The sequence below is a fragment of the Narcine bancroftii genome, chromosome 1, assembly GCF_036971445.1.
Source record: "Narcine bancroftii isolate sNarBan1 chromosome 1, sNarBan1.hap1, whole genome shotgun sequence".
NCBI lineage: Eukaryota > Metazoa > Chordata > Chondrichthyes > Torpediniformes > Narcinidae > Narcine > Narcine bancroftii.
Genome location: NC_091469.1, coordinates 107,676,625 through 107,695,494, shown reverse-complemented (window position 1 = coordinate 107,695,494; position 18,870 = coordinate 107,676,625). Strand labels below are relative to the sequence as shown.

General features: G+C 41.1%; 1 protein-coding gene across 10 annotated transcripts in view; it reads left to right on the top strand.

Annotated features, from left to right (window-relative positions):
- Positions 1 to 18,870, top strand: part of LOC138762269 (histone-lysine N-methyltransferase EHMT1-like) — a 302,471-nt gene that overhangs the window by 257,643 nt on the left and 25,958 nt on the right. For all 10 annotated transcript variants that reach the window (XM_069935973.1, XM_069935979.1, XM_069935988.1 and 7 more), the window contains 2 exons: positions 4,899 to 4,976; positions 10,381 to 10,496. In XM_069935973.1, the coding sequence (XP_069792074.1) occupies positions 4,899 to 4,976; positions 10,381 to 10,496 (194 nt within the window). The remainder of the gene's footprint in view (positions 1 to 4,898; positions 4,977 to 10,380; positions 10,497 to 18,870) is intronic.

The following is an 18,870-nucleotide window of genomic DNA, read 5'->3' as shown; positions in this document are numbered from 1 at the left end:
AGAGGTGGGAGATAAGGATCGACTTTTACATGCAATATATGGAAAATGGCAGATTTTTGGGTCAAAAATGGGAGGGTTGACTATCACGAGTATATGCAGTACTTTTGTAATTTTGTATACCTCTATCCAATCTCCCTTCATTCTTCCATGCTTTGGAGAATAAAATCCCAAGCTTTTTAACCTTTCCTGAAGAAATGCTAGAGGAAGTCAGCAGATCTTGCAGCATCCATAGCAGGTAAAGATATATAACCATTGTTTTGGGCCTGAGCCCCTCTTCGTTATAACATTGATTATATATCTCTTCCTCCAATGGATGCAGTGAGACCTGCTAAGTTACTCCAGCAATTCTATGTTTTTACTACAATAACAGCATCTGCAGACTTTTGTGTTTCAACCTTTCCTTGTAACTAATTTCTTCAAGTCCCAGCAACATCCTAGTGAATCTTATCTGCACTCGTTTAATTTTACTGATATTTTTCCTGTAGTTAGGTGACCAAAACTGCACACAATACTCCCAATGTGGCCTCACCAATGTCTTGTACAACCTAGGCATAACATCCCAACTCCTGTACTCAATACTTTGACTCATGAAGGCCAATATGTCAAAATCCCTCTGAGACCCTATCTACCTGTGACATCAGTTTAAGAGAATTGTGTATCTGTATTCCCAGATCCCTCTGTTCTACTGCGCTTCTTGATGTCCTACCATTTACTCTTCATGCCCTACCTTGGTTTATCCTTCTAAAGTGCAACAGCTAATATTTATTGGCATTTTGCAGCCCATTTTTCCAGCTGGTCCAGATCCCTCTGCAAGCTTTGAAAGCCTTCCTCATTATCCACTAAACCTCCAATCTTTGTGTCATCTGCAAACTTGCTGGTCCAATTTACTACATTATCTAGATTGTTGATATAGATGACAATCAGCAATGGTCCAGCACTGATCTTTGAAGCATACCACTAGTCATAGGCCTCCAGTCAGAGAGGCAATCATCCACCTCCACTCTCTGGCTTCTCTCACAAAGCACGTTTAATCCAATGCACTACCTCACCATGAATACCAAGTGACTGAACTTTCCAGACTAACCTCCCATGTGGGACCTTGTCAAAGGCCTTACTAAAATCCATGTAGATGACATCTAGGGCCTTTCTTTCATCTACTTTCCTGATAACCTCCTCAAAAAACTCAAGATTAAATACGATCTACCACACACAAAGCATGTTGATTATTCCTAATCAATCCCTAGCTATCCAAATATTTGTATATCCAACATCTCAGAACACCTTCCAGTGACTTAACTACTACTGATGTCAGGCTCACTGACCTATAATTTCCCAGATTATTTTTATTAGATCTTTTTATAAACAGTGGAAGAATATGAGCTACCCTCCAATCCTCTACCAACTCACCCATGGCTAAGGACATGCTAAATATCTGCCAGGGTCACTGCAATTTCTACCCTAGCCTCCCTCAAGCTCCAAAGGAATACCTTGTCAGATCCTGGAGATTTATCCACCCTTATTTGCTTTTAGATACAAGTATCTCTGATCATCAAGAGGACTAATTTTGTCCCTTACAATCCTTTTGCTCTTAATATACCTGGAGAAGTCTTTAGGATTTTCCCTCATCTTGTCTTCCAAAGCAATGTGTTACTTATCCCACCTTATTTCTGAAGTTTTGCATTTTTTACACTCCTCAGAAACCTCATTTGCTTCGTGTTGCCTATACCTACTATACACCTCTTCCTCTGAACCAGATCCACAATATTTCACAAAAACCAAGGTTCCCTATGCCTGTTAACTTTGTCTTTAATCCTGACAAGAACAGAAAAAACCCTGAAGTCTCAAAATTTGACCTTTGAAAGCCTCCCACTTAGCAAGTACATCCTTGCCAAGAAACAATATGTCCCAATCCATCCTTTCTGGATCCTTTCTTTTTTTCCTCAAAATCAGTCTTCCTTCAATTTAGAATCTCAGCTGAGTACCAGACCTCTCCTTATCCATAATTATCTTGAAACTAATGGCATTATGATCACTTGGCCAAAGTGTTCCCCCACATGCATTTTGCTCACCTGTCGTGTCATTCCTTAATAGGAGGTCCAGTATTGCACCCTCTCTCATGGCTTCCTCTATATTGATTAGGAAAACTTTTCTGAACACATTTGACAAACTCTGAGTCATCCAACTCTTTTAAACTATGGGAGTTCCAGTCAGTAGGTGGAAAGTTAAAATCATCTACTATAATCAAAACTTTGTTTTGAGGTTCAAGAGTGAAATGATACAGCCGTAGTCTTGAAGACAGTTTCCCTGCAGTCATCAGGTTCCTGAATGAACCTCATTATAATGCCCTCATGGTGCCCATGCTTTGTACTGACCATTTGGTGTTTGTGGACATCTGCTTTGTTAGAATGAAAAGCACTCTGCTGGAGGAACTCAGTTGGTCAAACAGTATTAGCTGGAAATAAAGGAATCATCTGTTTCAGGGGGATCCATTGAGTTCTTTTATTGAATATTTTATTTAAATTTTTCTCCATACATGTAGTAGTCAAAGATTAATATAATAATACAAATTATTATAAAGAAAACAAACTGGAAACTAGATACATGAAGGTGTATATTCCCCTCCCCCAAGACCTCCCCCCAGCCTTAAAATAATTAATATATGTAAAAGATACCATATAATTATATAAAATAAAGCAAGGATTGCCATCTAAATGCATTTAAACAGAGTTCTTTAATACGATTCACAGGAGATTCTCACAAGTGAAGAGGCACAGGAAGCACAATATTACAAATTTAAACCTAATATTTGAGTGTATGGGAGCCAGATTTGTAAAAATGTAGTATATTTATTTCTCAAATTATGTAATTTTTTCCAAAAGTATACAACTTTGAATTTCCGCATTCCATCTCGCCACACTGTAAGGTAAAACATCATGAGATGGGAATGTGTAGGGAGTTTCCCTGTAAAAGGCTGTAACAAGAAGGGGAGGTGTCCTTGTACTCCTGTTAGGTAAAACATCATGAGATGGGAATGTACAGGGCTGTAACAAGATGTGAATGCATCCTTGTACTTACAAGATAAGAGAGACATTGATGGATTGAGAGGCAGGAAGCTAGCAGGGAAAGGATAGCAACAGTTTTAGTCATTGGACAAGTAATGATATGATGATGTTCTAAGCACATATCCAAGGGTATAAAAAATCACCATTTTGCTGATAACGGCAGAATGCATTCTCCGACTAACCTGGTTGGTCGCAAGTGTTACAATCCGGTAATAAAGAACAAAGAACCCTGATTTCGACTCAGCCTGGTGTTTGTCTCACTCATTCATGAACAAAGCAGACCTAACAACACCCAGATGCATATCTGATTTCCAAGTAACTGCAGTACATTTCCTTGCCACTGCTAATGCAACTTTAACAAATTCCAATTGATATATTGATCCACTGAGTTCCTTCAGATGGTTTTTCTTCCCAGATTTACAGTCTCCCATATGTCTTCTATATGAATTTTAGAGACAACTTTTTAGGCTGCTTGTGAAAGAACCCTTCTTGCTGGAGCAGGCACAATGTGACAAATAAACTTGAGACAGGCTCCAACTGCAGTGGGGAAAAGGGCCACATGATAAGACACGTCAAGCAGATGACACAGAGTTGGTGAATTTAATTGAAGCAGAATATTGAAAGATTGATTGAGCAAGAGCTTTTCTCCTTGGAGCAACAGAGGTTGAAAGATGACATAATAGAGATGTACAAGATTATGAGATGCACAGATAAAGTGGATGGAAGCACCTTTTGACAAGGGCGACAATAGCATATACCTGAGTACCTGAGAATGTCTGTTTAAGGTGAGTGGAGAAAAGTGTAGTAGAGATGTCAGAGGTAGGTTCTTTACACAGAGAGTGGTGGGTGCCTGGAATGAATTGCCAGGGGTGGCAGTGGAGGCTGGTATGTACAATACTGTTTTATAGACTCAGGACAGAGAGCAAGCCACCTGTAAGAGTTTAAAATTTAATTTTTTTAGACATACAGGCCATTTCAGTGCACAAGTTCAGGCTGCTCCATTTACACCCAATTAACCTTCACCCCATTAAGTTTTGAATGGTGGAAGGAAACCGGATCCTTGAGGGAAAACCCATGCAGACACGAGGAGAACATACAAACTCTTTACAGACAGCATGGAATTTGAACCCTGGTCCCATTCACTGGCACTGTAAAGATATTGCGCTAACCGCTGCTCCGACCATGCTGCCCAAAATGTGGATGAATGTTCAAGCAAATCAACGCTGCAGATTATTTGACTCTTAACGGTTTCTCTTTCATTAATGCATCATATCAGCATAAAAGAAGAACTGTCGCAGCTTACCCAGATTTCTTCAAATCTGCAAATGCTTCTAACTAGAAGGACATGGAATATAGGCACTGGGCATATGGGAATCCACAGTACCTGATAAATGGCCAGTTTTGAAATGCCATATTTTGTGTGATTATGGTGTTACACCTATGACAAAGGGTGTCCTTGGTATGAAGATGGGACTATTTTCATGAGAATAGAGTGGTGGAGTGAATAGATGGTGAGCACAAGGTTAATTAGAACTAAGATGAGTCTTAGAAAAAGTGAGAGAAAAAGGTGATTAAACCTTATTGGAATTTCACAGATGAGCAAACAGTAAATTTGCAAAATTTAAAAATGCAAATACTAACGTCTTTTTCGATGGCTGAACTGCCTTTTTACCAGATGCTTGGTACATTTTAATGTACAATGAAATGACATTGAGACAGATTTCAGAAAATTAATTTATCTTGTAATTGCATTTTTATTAATTGCTTGAAAAAGATTTATTTTGATTTTTCCTGCTGGTATCCTTCTAAAAATGCATGTCTCTTTTTCACGTTCAGTACTGTTTTTGTGTCGATGACTGCTCTTCCAGTGCCTGCATGTGTGGTCAACTAAGTATACGTTGCTGGTACAGCCAGGTAAGCAAGATGGCTTCAGCTTTGAAAACTGATTTCCTCTTGTCGCCTTGCAAAGGCTGGAATTTCCTTGTTTATGACATGATTTTAATTCCGATTTTTCATTCATTTTTATCCAATAATTGTGTTACTTTCATTTGAATTTATAAATTCTCAAAAATAGTAAATTGGAGACCGTAAAATTCTATAAAATAATTTAATTGACATTAATTTAATTGGAAAGTTGAGCAAGGCAGGCCTTTTTTGAAAAAGTGAGTGAGCTAGGGCTGTGCACTTTGAAGTGACAGATTGAGAGGCAACTTAACGGAGGCAGATGAGGTTATGAGCAGCACAGATAGGGTAAACAGTCAGTGCCTTTTTCTCAGGTGGCACTGGCTAATTCCAAAAGAGATCAGTTTAAGATGAGTGAAGGAAAGTTTAGTGGATATGTCAGAAGTCGGAGTTTTACACAGAGAGTAATGGTTGCCTGGAATGCAATGCTGGGGGTGGAGGTTGGTTCAATAGGCCATTTAAAGTCACTTAGATTGGCACGTGAATATAAGAAAGATAGGAAGTTATGGTTGTAAGGGAGGGAAGGATTAGATTGCTGTGCTTTTCATGATGTAGCTGTTACTTTGACTGAATGAGTGAGGTTAGAGCATTCTTCGAACTAATCAAATATCTTAAAGTTGAGTTACTGGTTTACTGGAAGAAATTTTCCTTTATATTTGATTTTGTTGTGTTTGGAATTCTCATGCATCAGTGAGGTTTGGATTTTAAAGCATTTTTTAAAAATAAACAAATTCCAATAATTTCACAAAAATAGGCATATTGTGGAACTTGAAAGGAATGAAAAAGGATGACTGAAATTAAATGAATATAATGAGTTTTCTGGCTAGCTTTAAGGTGGTGTGAGATGGTGTGGAATAAAGTATTGGGAAGGAGAATTTGAGAGGAAGCAAGGTAAGATTAGCAGGACCATGAGTACCTGTAAGGTAAAAGCAGTGAGGATTTTTGAGAACAGAGGTCAAAACACAGAGGCTTCAGCAGGAAGGCTGATTGACAGTACAGTAGGGCGAGTAGTTAGAAGGACCAGTGATGGTAGTCAGTAGAGAGGTGTGTTTCTCCTGTGAGATGTGGGGGATCAGGGAGAGATTGCAAATGGGAGGTAGAAAGGATGGTAGGCAGGAGTTTCAGGATCACATCATTAAGTTCAGCCAGGTGAATGACTGGCTGTTCCCTTCTCTAACAGGTATATCATTTTAGATATCATTGATATCATTGGGGATCATGGCCTTTCAACGGCAATTTATAGAAATATAAATTTAGGACAGGTAATTGTGTGGCTGAAGTACTGGTTCATGTAAGAGGGCTTCCAAGTTTTTGGGTCATTGGGATTTCCTGGAACAGGAGTTATCTATTCAAGAAAGGTGGGTGGTGTGACACATGGTAGGATTTTCGGAGAGTTGTTGACAGAGAGACTTTGGGACGCAAGTCCATAGCACCCTGCAAATGGCAACACTGGTGGATAGGGTAGTGAAGAAGGCATTTGGTATGTTTGCCTTCGTAGGCCAGGGAATTGAGTATAACAATTGGGATGTCATGTTACAGCTGTACAAGACTTTAGCGAGTCTACAGTTTATCACATGGAAAGATATTATCAAGAAAGAGCAGCCAGTGGAGGGGGTAGAGTACATTTGGATGTGTACTTGGATAGGAAGGGCCTGTAGGAATAGTGGTCTAGTGTGGGCAAATGGGATTAGTGCAGACAGGTGTTAGGGTTTGGATAAGGTGCCCTGGAAAGGCCAGTTTCTGTGCTACACAATGCTGTGATGTATGAGAACAAAGGCAGCTGAATGTCCTTCCATCATGCTTTGGATTTTTAACCATCCATATTATATTCTGTTTTTATTATTCAAGTGGATACTCGGATCATTAAAGGGATCAATTTCATCGCCAGGAAGGGGGTGATGGGGAATAGAGATAGTGGCAAAGGGGAACAGTTGGTCATTGTTTATCACTGTGTAGCTGGAAGATCCAGAACTAAATTTGAGGGGCCAAGGAAAAAGACTTGGGTATCATCAGTGGGCAGGTTCAGTGCTGCATTGGTATTGAATTGAACCCAGCTGTTTGATATAATTACATTTCAATTTTGATCACTGTGATCTTCAATGAGTTAATCTTACAGTTGGTGTTCATTACTATTCCTTGTGCCTGACAGGCACTTCCGAAATGCAGAAAATAGGATTTCTCAACTCATAATTTGACTAATCTACAGATATTTTGAAGCATGGAAATGGGCCCTTTGGCCCAACCTGCTAATGCTAACTTAGTTGTCTACTTAGCCAGTCAAGTTTGTCTTCATTTGGTCCTCTCTCTCCAACAATACAAGAGACTGCAAATGCTGGAATATGCTCTAAACCTTTCCAATCAATATGCCTACCTAAATGTCATATAAACCTTGACCATGTCCATAAATCTTGTCCTTGCCTCTATCACTTTCTTTGCCAGCTTGTTTCATATACCTACTACCCTTTAGAAGATGTCACGACTCAGGTCACTTCTATATTTTTCCCTTTTCACCTTAAACCTGGGAAAGAGACAAAGGATCCTTGCTTTATCTATTCCTCTTGTAGTTTTATTTCCCTCATTTTGGGTATTCTGCTGCCTCACTTAATTGAAACCTCCTAAAGTCCTTGCTGACCAAGTTTGCACTCTGGCCTAGTCCCATTTGACTGCTTTGGTCCATATCCTTCTTAGACCTTCCTGTCCATACATTTGTCCAAATGTCTTGTTCAACATCAGATTCCTCTGGCAGCTTGTTCCAGATACTGGCCATTCTTGAAATGAAAATGTTTCCCTCTTAAAGTTTGACTTCCTGGGATAGATTTCAGTTCAACGGCCAAGAGTGGGATATGTATGAGTAATTCAGTCATCATGTGGATTAATAATTTAATTATTTAAAGAAAAAAAATTTCATTAAAACCAGTCTGATTGTTTACAGAGACCCACAGGAAACTGCAGATGCTAGAATCTAAAGCTAGATGCAGTCTGCTGGAGGAACTGAGGGGGTTGAACAGCATCAGTGGAAGAAAAGGAATGGTTGACGTTTCAAGCCAAAGCCCTTTATGGTGATAGGATGGGAGGAGTGGGACATGTGAACCAGGTAGAGGTGAAGCCTGATGGACAGAGGCAAGAACATTGACAGATGCCAGGCAAAGGGAGAGGGAAGCAAGAAAAAGCAAGGAGTCAAGTGGAGTCAGGTGAAGATGAATCACTCAGAGGAGAGTGGGGGATTGGAGACAAAGGATGATGGTGCTGGAATCTGATGAGAGGATGTGACAATGGTGGTATAAAGAGAGATCAGATGGAACCGATGATGAGGGAGAATAGAAGAAGAACCCAATAGGAAGATGGGAGTGGAAAAAATGGAACCAAAGAGCAGTGGAGATGAAAATGGTGGTGATTGGGAAAGGAAGGGGAAGCAGAAGGAAAAGAGGTATAAAAGGATGGGGGCGGGGGAGGAATAAGTGACCTGAAATTAGAATATTCCATGTTCATATCATTGGGCTGTAGACTACCCAGGTGGAATACGAAGTGTTTTTCCTCTGGTTTATGGTGGAAGGGCCAGGACAGAGAGGTGAGAATAGGAAGGGGAGTTGAAACGGTAGCAACAGGGAGTTTGGGATGGCCATTGCAACAGAGCATAGATGCTCTGCAAAACTGACCCAAGTCATGTTCAGTTGCAACAGCCTTCCACATGAGGCAAACATTCAAAAGCACCTCCTCCATTCTCATCTGCATTCAGTACTCCCACTGTAGCCTCCTCTACATCAGTGACAGGAACAGCACATTTCGAGGTTGCTGGTTTATGCTGGTAAAATAAGGACATTCAAAAGACTCTCAGACAGACATATGGATTTAAGAAAAATAGAGGGTTATGGGTGTGAGGTGGGGAAGGTTTACAGGGGGCTGAAGGACCTGTACTGTTTTAGAATGTTCTATGTTCTATCATTCCACCTGGGCAGTTAACCCAATGGTATGAGCGTAAATTTTCTAATTTAGGTGTCCCCTCTCCTTCAGCTCCTCCCCTGCCCCCTCCTTTTGTTGTCCCCTTTCTCATCCCGATCCCCCACCCATTCTTAAACACCCTCCTCTTTGGTTTCATCTCCATTTCCCCACTGGATTTTTCCACTATCTACCCCTACTCCCTTCAGTTCTAAAGGTTATAAAAGCCCAAAACGTCGGTTACGTATCTTTATCTTTGCTATATAAAGGACACTTTCTCCAGCATTGTATTTTTACTTTTTGCCTTCAGCTCTATTTGGTCTCTATCCATTCAAGCATTCCCGCCTCTTATTAGATCCCATCAATGGTGGCCTTTGTCTCCAATCATCCACTTCCCCCCCACCCACCCCAGGTGTGGCTTGCCTTCCTCCACCTGACCCTGTTCTTTTTCTTGTCTCCTTCTCTCTCCCTTTGTCTGCCATCTGCCAATCCTCTGCTCTATCATTCACTTTTCACCTCTGCCTGGTTCACCAATCCCATCTGAACACCCTGTCCCATCCCTCCCTTCCTGTCCTCTTTACTACATTTTACGAGTCTTGATAAAGGGCTTCAGCATGAAACATCAAGCATCATTTTTCTCCCACAGATGTTACTTGGCCTGCTGAGTTCCTCCAGCAGATTATGTTATTGTTCAGAGCATAAGTTGGAGATATTTTGTCAACACAAATGGGTTGGGTTAATTTAATTGTATTCCAATTTTACATTTTGTTTTGAATTTGTAGATGTGTATGTAATTAAACAGAGCTGCATGTCTGGAACCATTCTCCAATGACTCAGGTTTTCATGTCAGAATGCTTCAGTCCCACTACCTGAGGAAACACATCCTAGTCGATCCAGCCTCTCCTCGTAACTCAAGCCCTCCAGAACCAGTCACAATGCCGTGAGCTTTTCTGGACTCTTTCGAGCTTAATGACATTTTCCTGTTGCTGGTGACCAGAACTCTACACAGTACTCCAAGTGTGGTCTCCCCGATATCTTGTACCGTTTTTAACATGTCACCTCAACTCCTGTACTCAGTCCCATAATCGATAAAGGCAAGCTGCCATATGCTTTAATCACCACCCCATCAACATGTGAAACCACTTTCAAGGATCTGTGTACTTGTACCCCTAGATCTATCTGTTCTCCAACATCTCATTTTAAAAAAATGTAAAGAAACTGGAAAGCAAGATGTTGAAAATAGCATTAAGATGGAGAGAGAGAAAATAGAAATTAATGAATGTTAGCGATACTTCCAAAAACAGCCTCCCAGTCTTTTTTGAAATGTTATATAAAAATTGTTTTAAGCAGCTAATGCTCTTCGCAGTCTGACAGAGTTTAAGCTCGACAGACTGACAATCGTTATGATTGGTATTTTAAGGATGGGCGACTTCTCCCAGAATTCAACATGCTGGAACCGCCACTCATCTTCGAGTGTAACCATGCATGTGGATGTTGGAGGACGTGTAAAAATCGGGTGGTACAGAATGGAATCAGGTAAGGTGAAACCCATATTAATACACTGCTTTAAGATAAGGCTCAAAGGTATTTAATGGAAAATTGGTATTTATAAATGTGGCCTGACTCTTGAAACAAAATTGTTGACCTCAAGGTGTTTGTTGGTTCTTAATGTAATTGGGTACAAATATTATTTACCTTTATTTTGTAGAAGTTGGTTTGTTACTGCAGTTGAGCAATATTATAAACTCAAGTTTGAATTTTAGTTCAACTTATTTTTTCACAGCTTATAAGAAATTGATGAGGTTTGTCACTTTCAGCTAACTTTCTGAGAAAGGAATGTAATTTAAAGGCTCCCCCCCCCCCCCCATCAATATATTCGAGAAATTGATGAATACTTGATGATGTACTAAATCATTATTTTAATACTTGTTTTTCCTGACATAAAATGTGAAACAATTCTTTTAACACTTATTTGTATAGTAATTTTGCAAGAATATGCAGTGATGTATTCTAACAGGAGTCCATTTCCTTAGCCCTCCAGTGTTCAATCAGATTATTTATCATTTTAACATAAAGTGTGAGGGAATTGTTTGCAGGTTTGTTATACCTACAAACAATTAGGTTAAGCAGCATGCTTAAGCACAGCACTCTTACAGCACCAGCGTTTCGGTTTCAAATACACTGCTGTCTGTAAGGAGTTTGTACATTTTCCCCTTGACTGTCTGGGTTTCCTTTTGGTCCTCCGGTTTCCTGCCATGTCCCAAAGATGTACGGGATCAGTAAGTTAATTGGTCACATGGTTGTATTTGTGCAGCACGTGCTTATGGGCCAGAAGGGCCTGTTACCATGCTGTATCTAATACTAATAAAAAACCTGCAAAGCAATAAGAAACCATTTATACATTCAACCTTTGGTAGAGCTGTTCACTACTATTATTTCCCTGCTTGGATTACATTGGTTCATAGACTTGTTTTTGTTCTGTTCTGATTTTCAGATTTCTTTTGAAATTTAAAATGAAAGAATTGACAAAGCTATGGAATTTAGTGAGGGAAATGGGTAAGGAAGGGGGTTTGTTCAATTTCATTGTTTACTGTTGAGCTGATATGGATACGAGAAACAAATGTGTGTGCAGTTTTTCAAGGTGTACAAGTACATGACTGTTGGGCCTAAACAGTTGTGACATTCACAATAATTATGCAACTGACAACACTCAAAGTAATATTTAGACTGTGGTGCTTTATTGGCTAAGTCCGTTACTGGCCTCAATCTGCAACAGAAACAAAGAAATCAAGAATTTATTTTCTCTGCAGAAGGGCCCAAAAATAATGTTACTGATAGGAAATAGCGAATCTCATCAGCCTTCAGATTTTTTTTTGTTAAATTTATCTGTGCGGGGAATACCATTTTGGATTCTTTTTTTCTTCATTTTCAGGATCTGGACATGGTTTGTAAAACTAGTATTTATTGCCTCTCCCAAATTCCCTTTTGAGAAAATGATGCTGGACCACTGCTGCTTTCTTTCCTAGGAGGTTCGCTTGTGCAAATCTTCATGGGGATGAAACACAGGGTAGAGGTAAATTTAGGGGTGAGTTTCAGTTAAACGCAGGAAAGAGTCTAGGTCAGTCCAATTGGCTGAGTGGGCATTGAGGACTGGAAGTCCAAATTGCAAGGAGTCTGGCCACTGAGGTAGATGAACTCAGCATAGAACAGCAGATGGGAATGTGATATTGTTGCAGTCGCACGAGATGTGGTGGAAAGAGTGCAGGACAGGCAGCACAACAGTCCCCAGAGTATGGATGTTGAATGAATGAATGAAGTTTATTGTGATATGCATTCATACATTGTATAGATGCATTGAAACTTTTCTGCACATTTTCCACTCTCAGCTCTTTCCCCTTGCCTTCACTTCATTTTTCTGTTCCCCCCTCCTCATATTTCATCTGCATAGTCTACAACCCAGTGGAATATTCTGATTTCAGTTAACAACTCCCTTATGCTCTGCTCTCCCTCCACCACGATCCCTTTGTTGGTCCCTTTGCCAACCACCACCCTCCCTCCCTCCCTCTTTGATTTGAACTCCTTCCATCCCCATCTACCCACTCTCTCTCTTTCCCCTACCCCACCCCCCAATGCAACCCCCCAACTGTGCCTTCAGTTCCATCTTGTCTCTGTTTATATCACCATTGTCACATCTTATCAGATTCCAGCACTCGCAGCCTTTGTCTTCTAATCATTCCCACCTGACCCTTTGATTTTTCTTGCTTCTTTCCCCTTTGTCTGGCTTCTGACAATCTGCTCTGTCCATCATCCTTCACTTCTACTTAGTTCACCAATGCCACATGGTCCCTGGCCTACCCCTCCCACCCTGTCCTCTTTGAATTCCTGAATTCAGTAATTCAGAAGCTTATCTGAATTCCACTCTTGATAGAGGCTCCAGCCCGAAATGGAGACCATTCTTTTTCCCTCTCACTGATGCTGGTTGGCCCACTGAGTTTCTTCAGCAGATTGTGTTCGACTTCAGATTTTAGCATCTTCATTCTTTTCTGTGTCACCTGCATTGAAAATCTTGCAGCTTTCCAGGTACATACCAAAGTATTATTGACATAAAAGCACTATAAGATGCAGAAAAAAGTAAATAAAAAAAAAAAGGAAGAGAATAGATCAATATTCACGATGGCTGTTTGTGCAAAAATGTGATGTGCCAGTAGTGCAGGCAGATCTTATTTGGTCTTGGTGTAATTTTATGCCTTAAATAGTGCAGGGAGGTTCAAGAGCCTGATTGTTGTCAGGGTAAGAAAAACTCCCTTCTTAAACCTAGAGATGCCAAACTTTAGGCTTCTGTTCCTTCATTGTGGAGGCAGCTATGAGAGGAAAGCATGACCAGGACGATGATATTGGTTGCCTTCACGAGGCAATGCATCATCATTGCCCATCATTGCAGTAATGATGTCCCAGATGCCTCTTGAAATGAGCATGTGTGGATAGAGTTAGAACCACAAAAAAAGTTCCCTCTCTTTGGTGAGGGAAGTTGTGGATGGGGTAACCACAGGCTTCCAAAGATAAGGAGATATACAATCATAGGTGTGAGTGGGATAGGATTGGAGTGGTAGGGATTTCATCTTCCTCAGTATTAACTGAGATCACCTTAGTGTGAAAGGATCTGATGGGACAGATATTTAAAGTGAATCCAAGAGAGCTTCTAGTGCAAGTCCCAAGGATATGACAGTGGAAGACCTCTCTGGAGGGAGTGAAGTTGGGTGTCCATGATGTTTCTGAGAGAGACCTTAACGGTAAAGGGTAAGGATGGGAACTCTAAGAAATCTTTTAAGGCTTATGAAGGGTTGTGGAGTTTATGAAAAATGGAAATTAAGGGGGAAAAAGAGGTTCTATGGTGAATCACTAGCAGATTAAGGAAATTTTCATGGCATTATTAAGTATAGTAGAATCCTCATTATGCAACATCTAAGACATCGCAGATATTGGACATGCGTATTTTCTGGTTGACTGAAACTCACTCTTCCAATGCCTAACTCCTTTTCTTTGGCTTGGCTTCGCGGATGAAGATTTATGGAGGGGTAATGACCACGTCAGCTGCAGGCTCGTTTGTGGCTGACAAGTCCGATGCGGGACAGGCAGACACGGTTGCAGCGGTTGCAAGGGAAAATTGGTTGGTTGGGGTTGGGTGTTGGGTTTTTCCTCCTTTGCCTAACTATCCTGCATTAAGAATACACCGTTTAAAAGACAAAAAGACAGTGCAAAATATAAAGTAATTTGGGGAAAAAAATCAATATTGTACTCTTCAGTTATGTAAAGTTCACTTTAATCTGGTGAATCCTTTAACTTACAAAGTTAAATTTGAACCTCAGCGCTGATGCTGTAGCAGTGTTGTGCCAATCGCTATGCTAGCCATGCCGCCATCATAATTAACCCACCCTCCCCAAAGTTTACAGATAGAGCCTACTGATATACTTAATACTAATAAAGATAAATACTCTTATGAGGCAGAGATAGGGAGACACCATGAGAGTCGCCCCAGGGCGAGCGGCATTGGCCAGTTCTTCATCCTGGGCACCGTCATTTCATTCCAACGCAACTTTATTGAAACTTTACCACCTTCCTCGCGCTGACAACCTCACTCACTTATATACAAGTGTCCCAGTCAGGCCCACAGTGCACTTTCCTCATGCTGATAACCCGACTCACCACCATGCAAGTAGCAATGCATGTACATTGAGGGGCATGTCCAACAAATTCTCAACACTCGCCCGCAGCATCCATCAGTTTGATTTTTGTTGCTGTTGTTTGAGTTTCCGGTTGATTGAATTTTAGATAATGAGATTCTTCTTTATATTATGAGCAAGAGGATGAGTAGAGAAAGAGTGGTTATGAAAGCTGAGATCAAAAAAGCAATCTATGTGGTGCCAAAAGATGTGGGTGAAGTCTTAATGAATACCCTTATTTGTATTATCTTAAGGAGAAAGAAAGGCATTCCAGTAGAGACTCCAGATGGGTCAGTCAAATTCTGGAGCATCTTCAAAAGAAAAGATAGTGGATGTCTCAGCAGGGAAAAAGATGGATAAATCCAGAGGGTGTACGGTTTCTGTGGGAAGCAAGAGAGGAAATTGCTGGGGCCCTGGCAAGAGCTATTTAATTTATCTATTTAAATCTATGCTGGCCATAGGTGAGGTGCCAGAGAAGTGGGAGACAGCAAATGCATTGCTTCCTAATTGTTAGGATTGAATTTCTTCTGCCCTTGCTCTGAAAACTTTATCGTACCGTAGATAAGGCAAACCTCCTCACTACAACTCTGCAAATGTTCATGTCATCTGCAAAATTCCTGATCATACTTCCCACATTTATATTTAAATTGTTACTGTACATCACAAACATCAAGCTTCCCAGCACTGATCAGAGATTTCCAATCCAAGAAGCCTCCACCTCCTCTTCCTCCTATTACTGAGTCAACCTTGAATTCAATTAGCCAATGCCTTGGATTCCATGGGCTCTAACTTTTCGGACTAGCCTACTATGTTGGACTATGTCAGTTATCTTACTGAAGCCCATGTAGACAATATCTGTTGCACTAGCCTTTGAATATATTTAGTTTCCTCTTCAAATATTCAATCAAATTAAGGAGACAGAACTTCCCTCTGAGAGCCATGCATAGTATTGTTAACCAATCCCTTCCATTCCATGGAAATAAATAGTGTTCCTTTGAATTTTTACCCAGAATTTCCTGATCACTGATATAAAACTCACTGGTCTGTCATTATGTGCCTTATTCCTGATGCCCTTTTTAAATAAAGGAACCACATATGTTGTATACGAATCATCTAGTATTTAACCTGTGGGAAAAGATGCATAAATTTCCAGGAGTGCCCGAGCAAACTCCTCATCTTCCTTCAGCATCCTGTGAGAAATTTCATTTAGACACTAGGGTTTTATCTACCCTTGATAATATAGATGTGATGGTATTCATTTAATACTTCATCCACATCACTGGCCCCAGGTACAGATTGATCTTTTAGTCCCCAGGGTGGAGGACGACTATTCTTTCCCTGGTACACTCTTTCTCCTCACATGCTGATCTTGTCTGTCAAGAGAGCTTCATGACCCCTCTTTTCCCTTTGTAATTTTTTTAAAGTAATCTTCGATACTCTCTATTCCTTAATGGTCTCTACTTTTTCCACTGAGTTATACAGCATGGAAGTAGGTTCTTTAGCCCAACCTATCCATGCTAACCAAGGTGTCTTCCTGAAGTCATCCCATCTGCCTGGATTTGCCCTACATTTCTCCAAATTGTTCCTAAATGTGAACCCGTCCAAGCATCTTTTAAATGTTGTTAGTTCCAATCTATGCAGCTTCATCTGATAGCTCATTTCACATTCCCACTGCACTAGATATGAAAAACATGACCCTCGGGTCCCTGTTAAAGCTATCCCTTCTCACCTTAAACTAATGCCCTTTAGTCTTAGACTCCACTACCCCGAGAGAAAGGACTATGACCATCAACATTCTTCCCCTCGTGATTTTGTTAGCTTCAATAATGTCACACCTTAACCTTCACTCTGGGAAAACACTCCCAGCTTATCCAATCTTTTTTTGTAATTCAAGCCCTTCAGTCCCAGCAATATGCTTGTGAATCTTTTCTGCCTTTTCTTTAGCTTAACCTCACCCTTCCGATGATATGGCACCAGAATTGCGCACAATATTACAGCTGCTGTCTCAGCAAATGTCTTGCACTTCTGTAATGTGACGTCCCACCCCCGTCCATTAAAAGTAATGCCTTCATCACTTATGCCATTTTCACAGTACTATGTACTTGTGCCCTTGGGTCCCTCCAGGACCCTTCATTCACAATGCAAGTTCTGCCTGAGTTTAACATCTGAAAATGCAGCACTTTTCTGGGTTAAATTCCACTGTCATACCTTTGCCCACTTTCTCAGTTGATCCATACACTGTTATAATGTTGGATAGCTTTCACTCTCCACTGCACCACCAATTTTGATGTCATCTGCAAACTTACTAATTGTGTCACCTAGGGTGACCTGTAACTTCATTAGTGATTGTATTGAGCACGCTGTAGAAGAGATCCATAGGATCTCCTGGAATGGAATGTTTTGGATCTAAGTAGAAATTGAATAGGTAAAGCCAGAAGGCGAGGGTTTAAGTGAGATTCAAAGAAGATCTGAAGAATTTTTTTTCACTCAGAAAATACTGCCTGAGAAGGTGATGGAGGTAGTTATCTCACACATTTAAGACGCTGGGAAAGCACTTGAATCATCAAGTGCTGTGTAGAGAGTATTTGATGGTCGGCATGGGCATGGTGGGCCAAAGGGACTGTTACTGTGTTGTATTCTCTATAATCGCACCCAGGATTTACATACAGCCACCTGGATGGGAACGTGGTGATGCTCCCAGCCAGTTATTCTTCTTGTCATTCTTTGAAGGAGAGGATACAAAGCACGAAGGTGCTGGAGAAACTCAGCAGATCACACAGCACCCCTAGAAAAGTCAAGGCAGTCGATGTTTTGGGCCTGAGCCCTTCTTCAAGAGTAAGTGTGGTAGAGGTCACTCATTTAGGCAATCTTTAAGCATGGACTTAAAGTGACAGGTAACATTAGCACCAGGAATGTGCCAGGCAATGACCATCTTCACCTACCTACACACGACTTCAGTGGCTTTGCCATTGCTGGTTCCCTATCAAGAAGCTGAAAATCACTGTTATTGGAAGAGCAGGAGTGAATGACTGCAGTGCATTCAGTAGGTGGTAGGAATTGTAGCTGTTAGTGGGACGAGATGAACACGGAGGTTCATGCATTGCTCAGTGCTCGTGTGATGCTTTCAGGTTGGGAGACAAGATGGCATTAAGATCACCAAGGGCTGAATTCAACCAATCTGTGTGACACCAGCAACACGAGGCGCATGTGGAAAGATATTCGCCCCACAACTGACAAGAAGTCAATCCTACATGCTTGTGACAATGATGCCTCCCTTCCTGACAGGTTGAACATTTGAGCAAGGTTTGATGAAAAAAAATAAGGTGACATCAAAGAAAGCCTTGTCTTCCCCGAAGAACAGACACCTTGCATAGCCACGGCTGAGGTAAGGATGATCCTATCCAGGGTGAACCCATACAAAATACCAAGTCGAAATAACATACCTGGTTGGATGCTGAAGGTCTGTGCAGCCCACCTGATGGAGGTCGTACTGACATCTATAACATCTCACTGCAGCAGTCCACTGTCCCCGCAGGATTCAAGACGGCCACTATCATCCTGGTGTCCAAAAAACGTGAGGCTTACCGGACCAAATAACTACCACCTGGTGGCACTGACATCTACGATCTTGAAGTGCTTCGAGCGGCTGGTGATGGAATGCATCAAATCCCATCTTCCAGAGACATTGGACATGTTCCAGTTTGTCTACCATCCAAACCGGTTAACAGATACTGCCATAGCCTTGATCCTCCACTCCATCTCACTCACCTAGAAAATTATGCTTCATTGATTTCAGCTCAGTGTTCAACACAATCATACTTCAGAGGATGGTGGATAAACGGGCCTTGCTGGATCTCAACATCCCTCTCTGAAAATGGATCCTGAACTTCTTGATGGAAATACCACAGTCAGTTGTGGCTGGCTACGACATATCAAGTGCACTGACACACTCAGGGCTGTGTGCTCAGACTCCTACTGTTCAAGCTGCTGACTCACGACTGTACTACAGAACCATCAGGCTTGTGGATGATGCAACAGTAGTTGTCCTCGTCAGCTGACAATGATGAGTTGCAATACAGAGAAGAGGTTGGAAGGCTCATAAAATAGTGCTAGAACAACCACCTGAGAATCAATGTGGACAAGACAAAAGAGACGATTGTGGACTTCAGCGTTCTCCACTACACAACAAT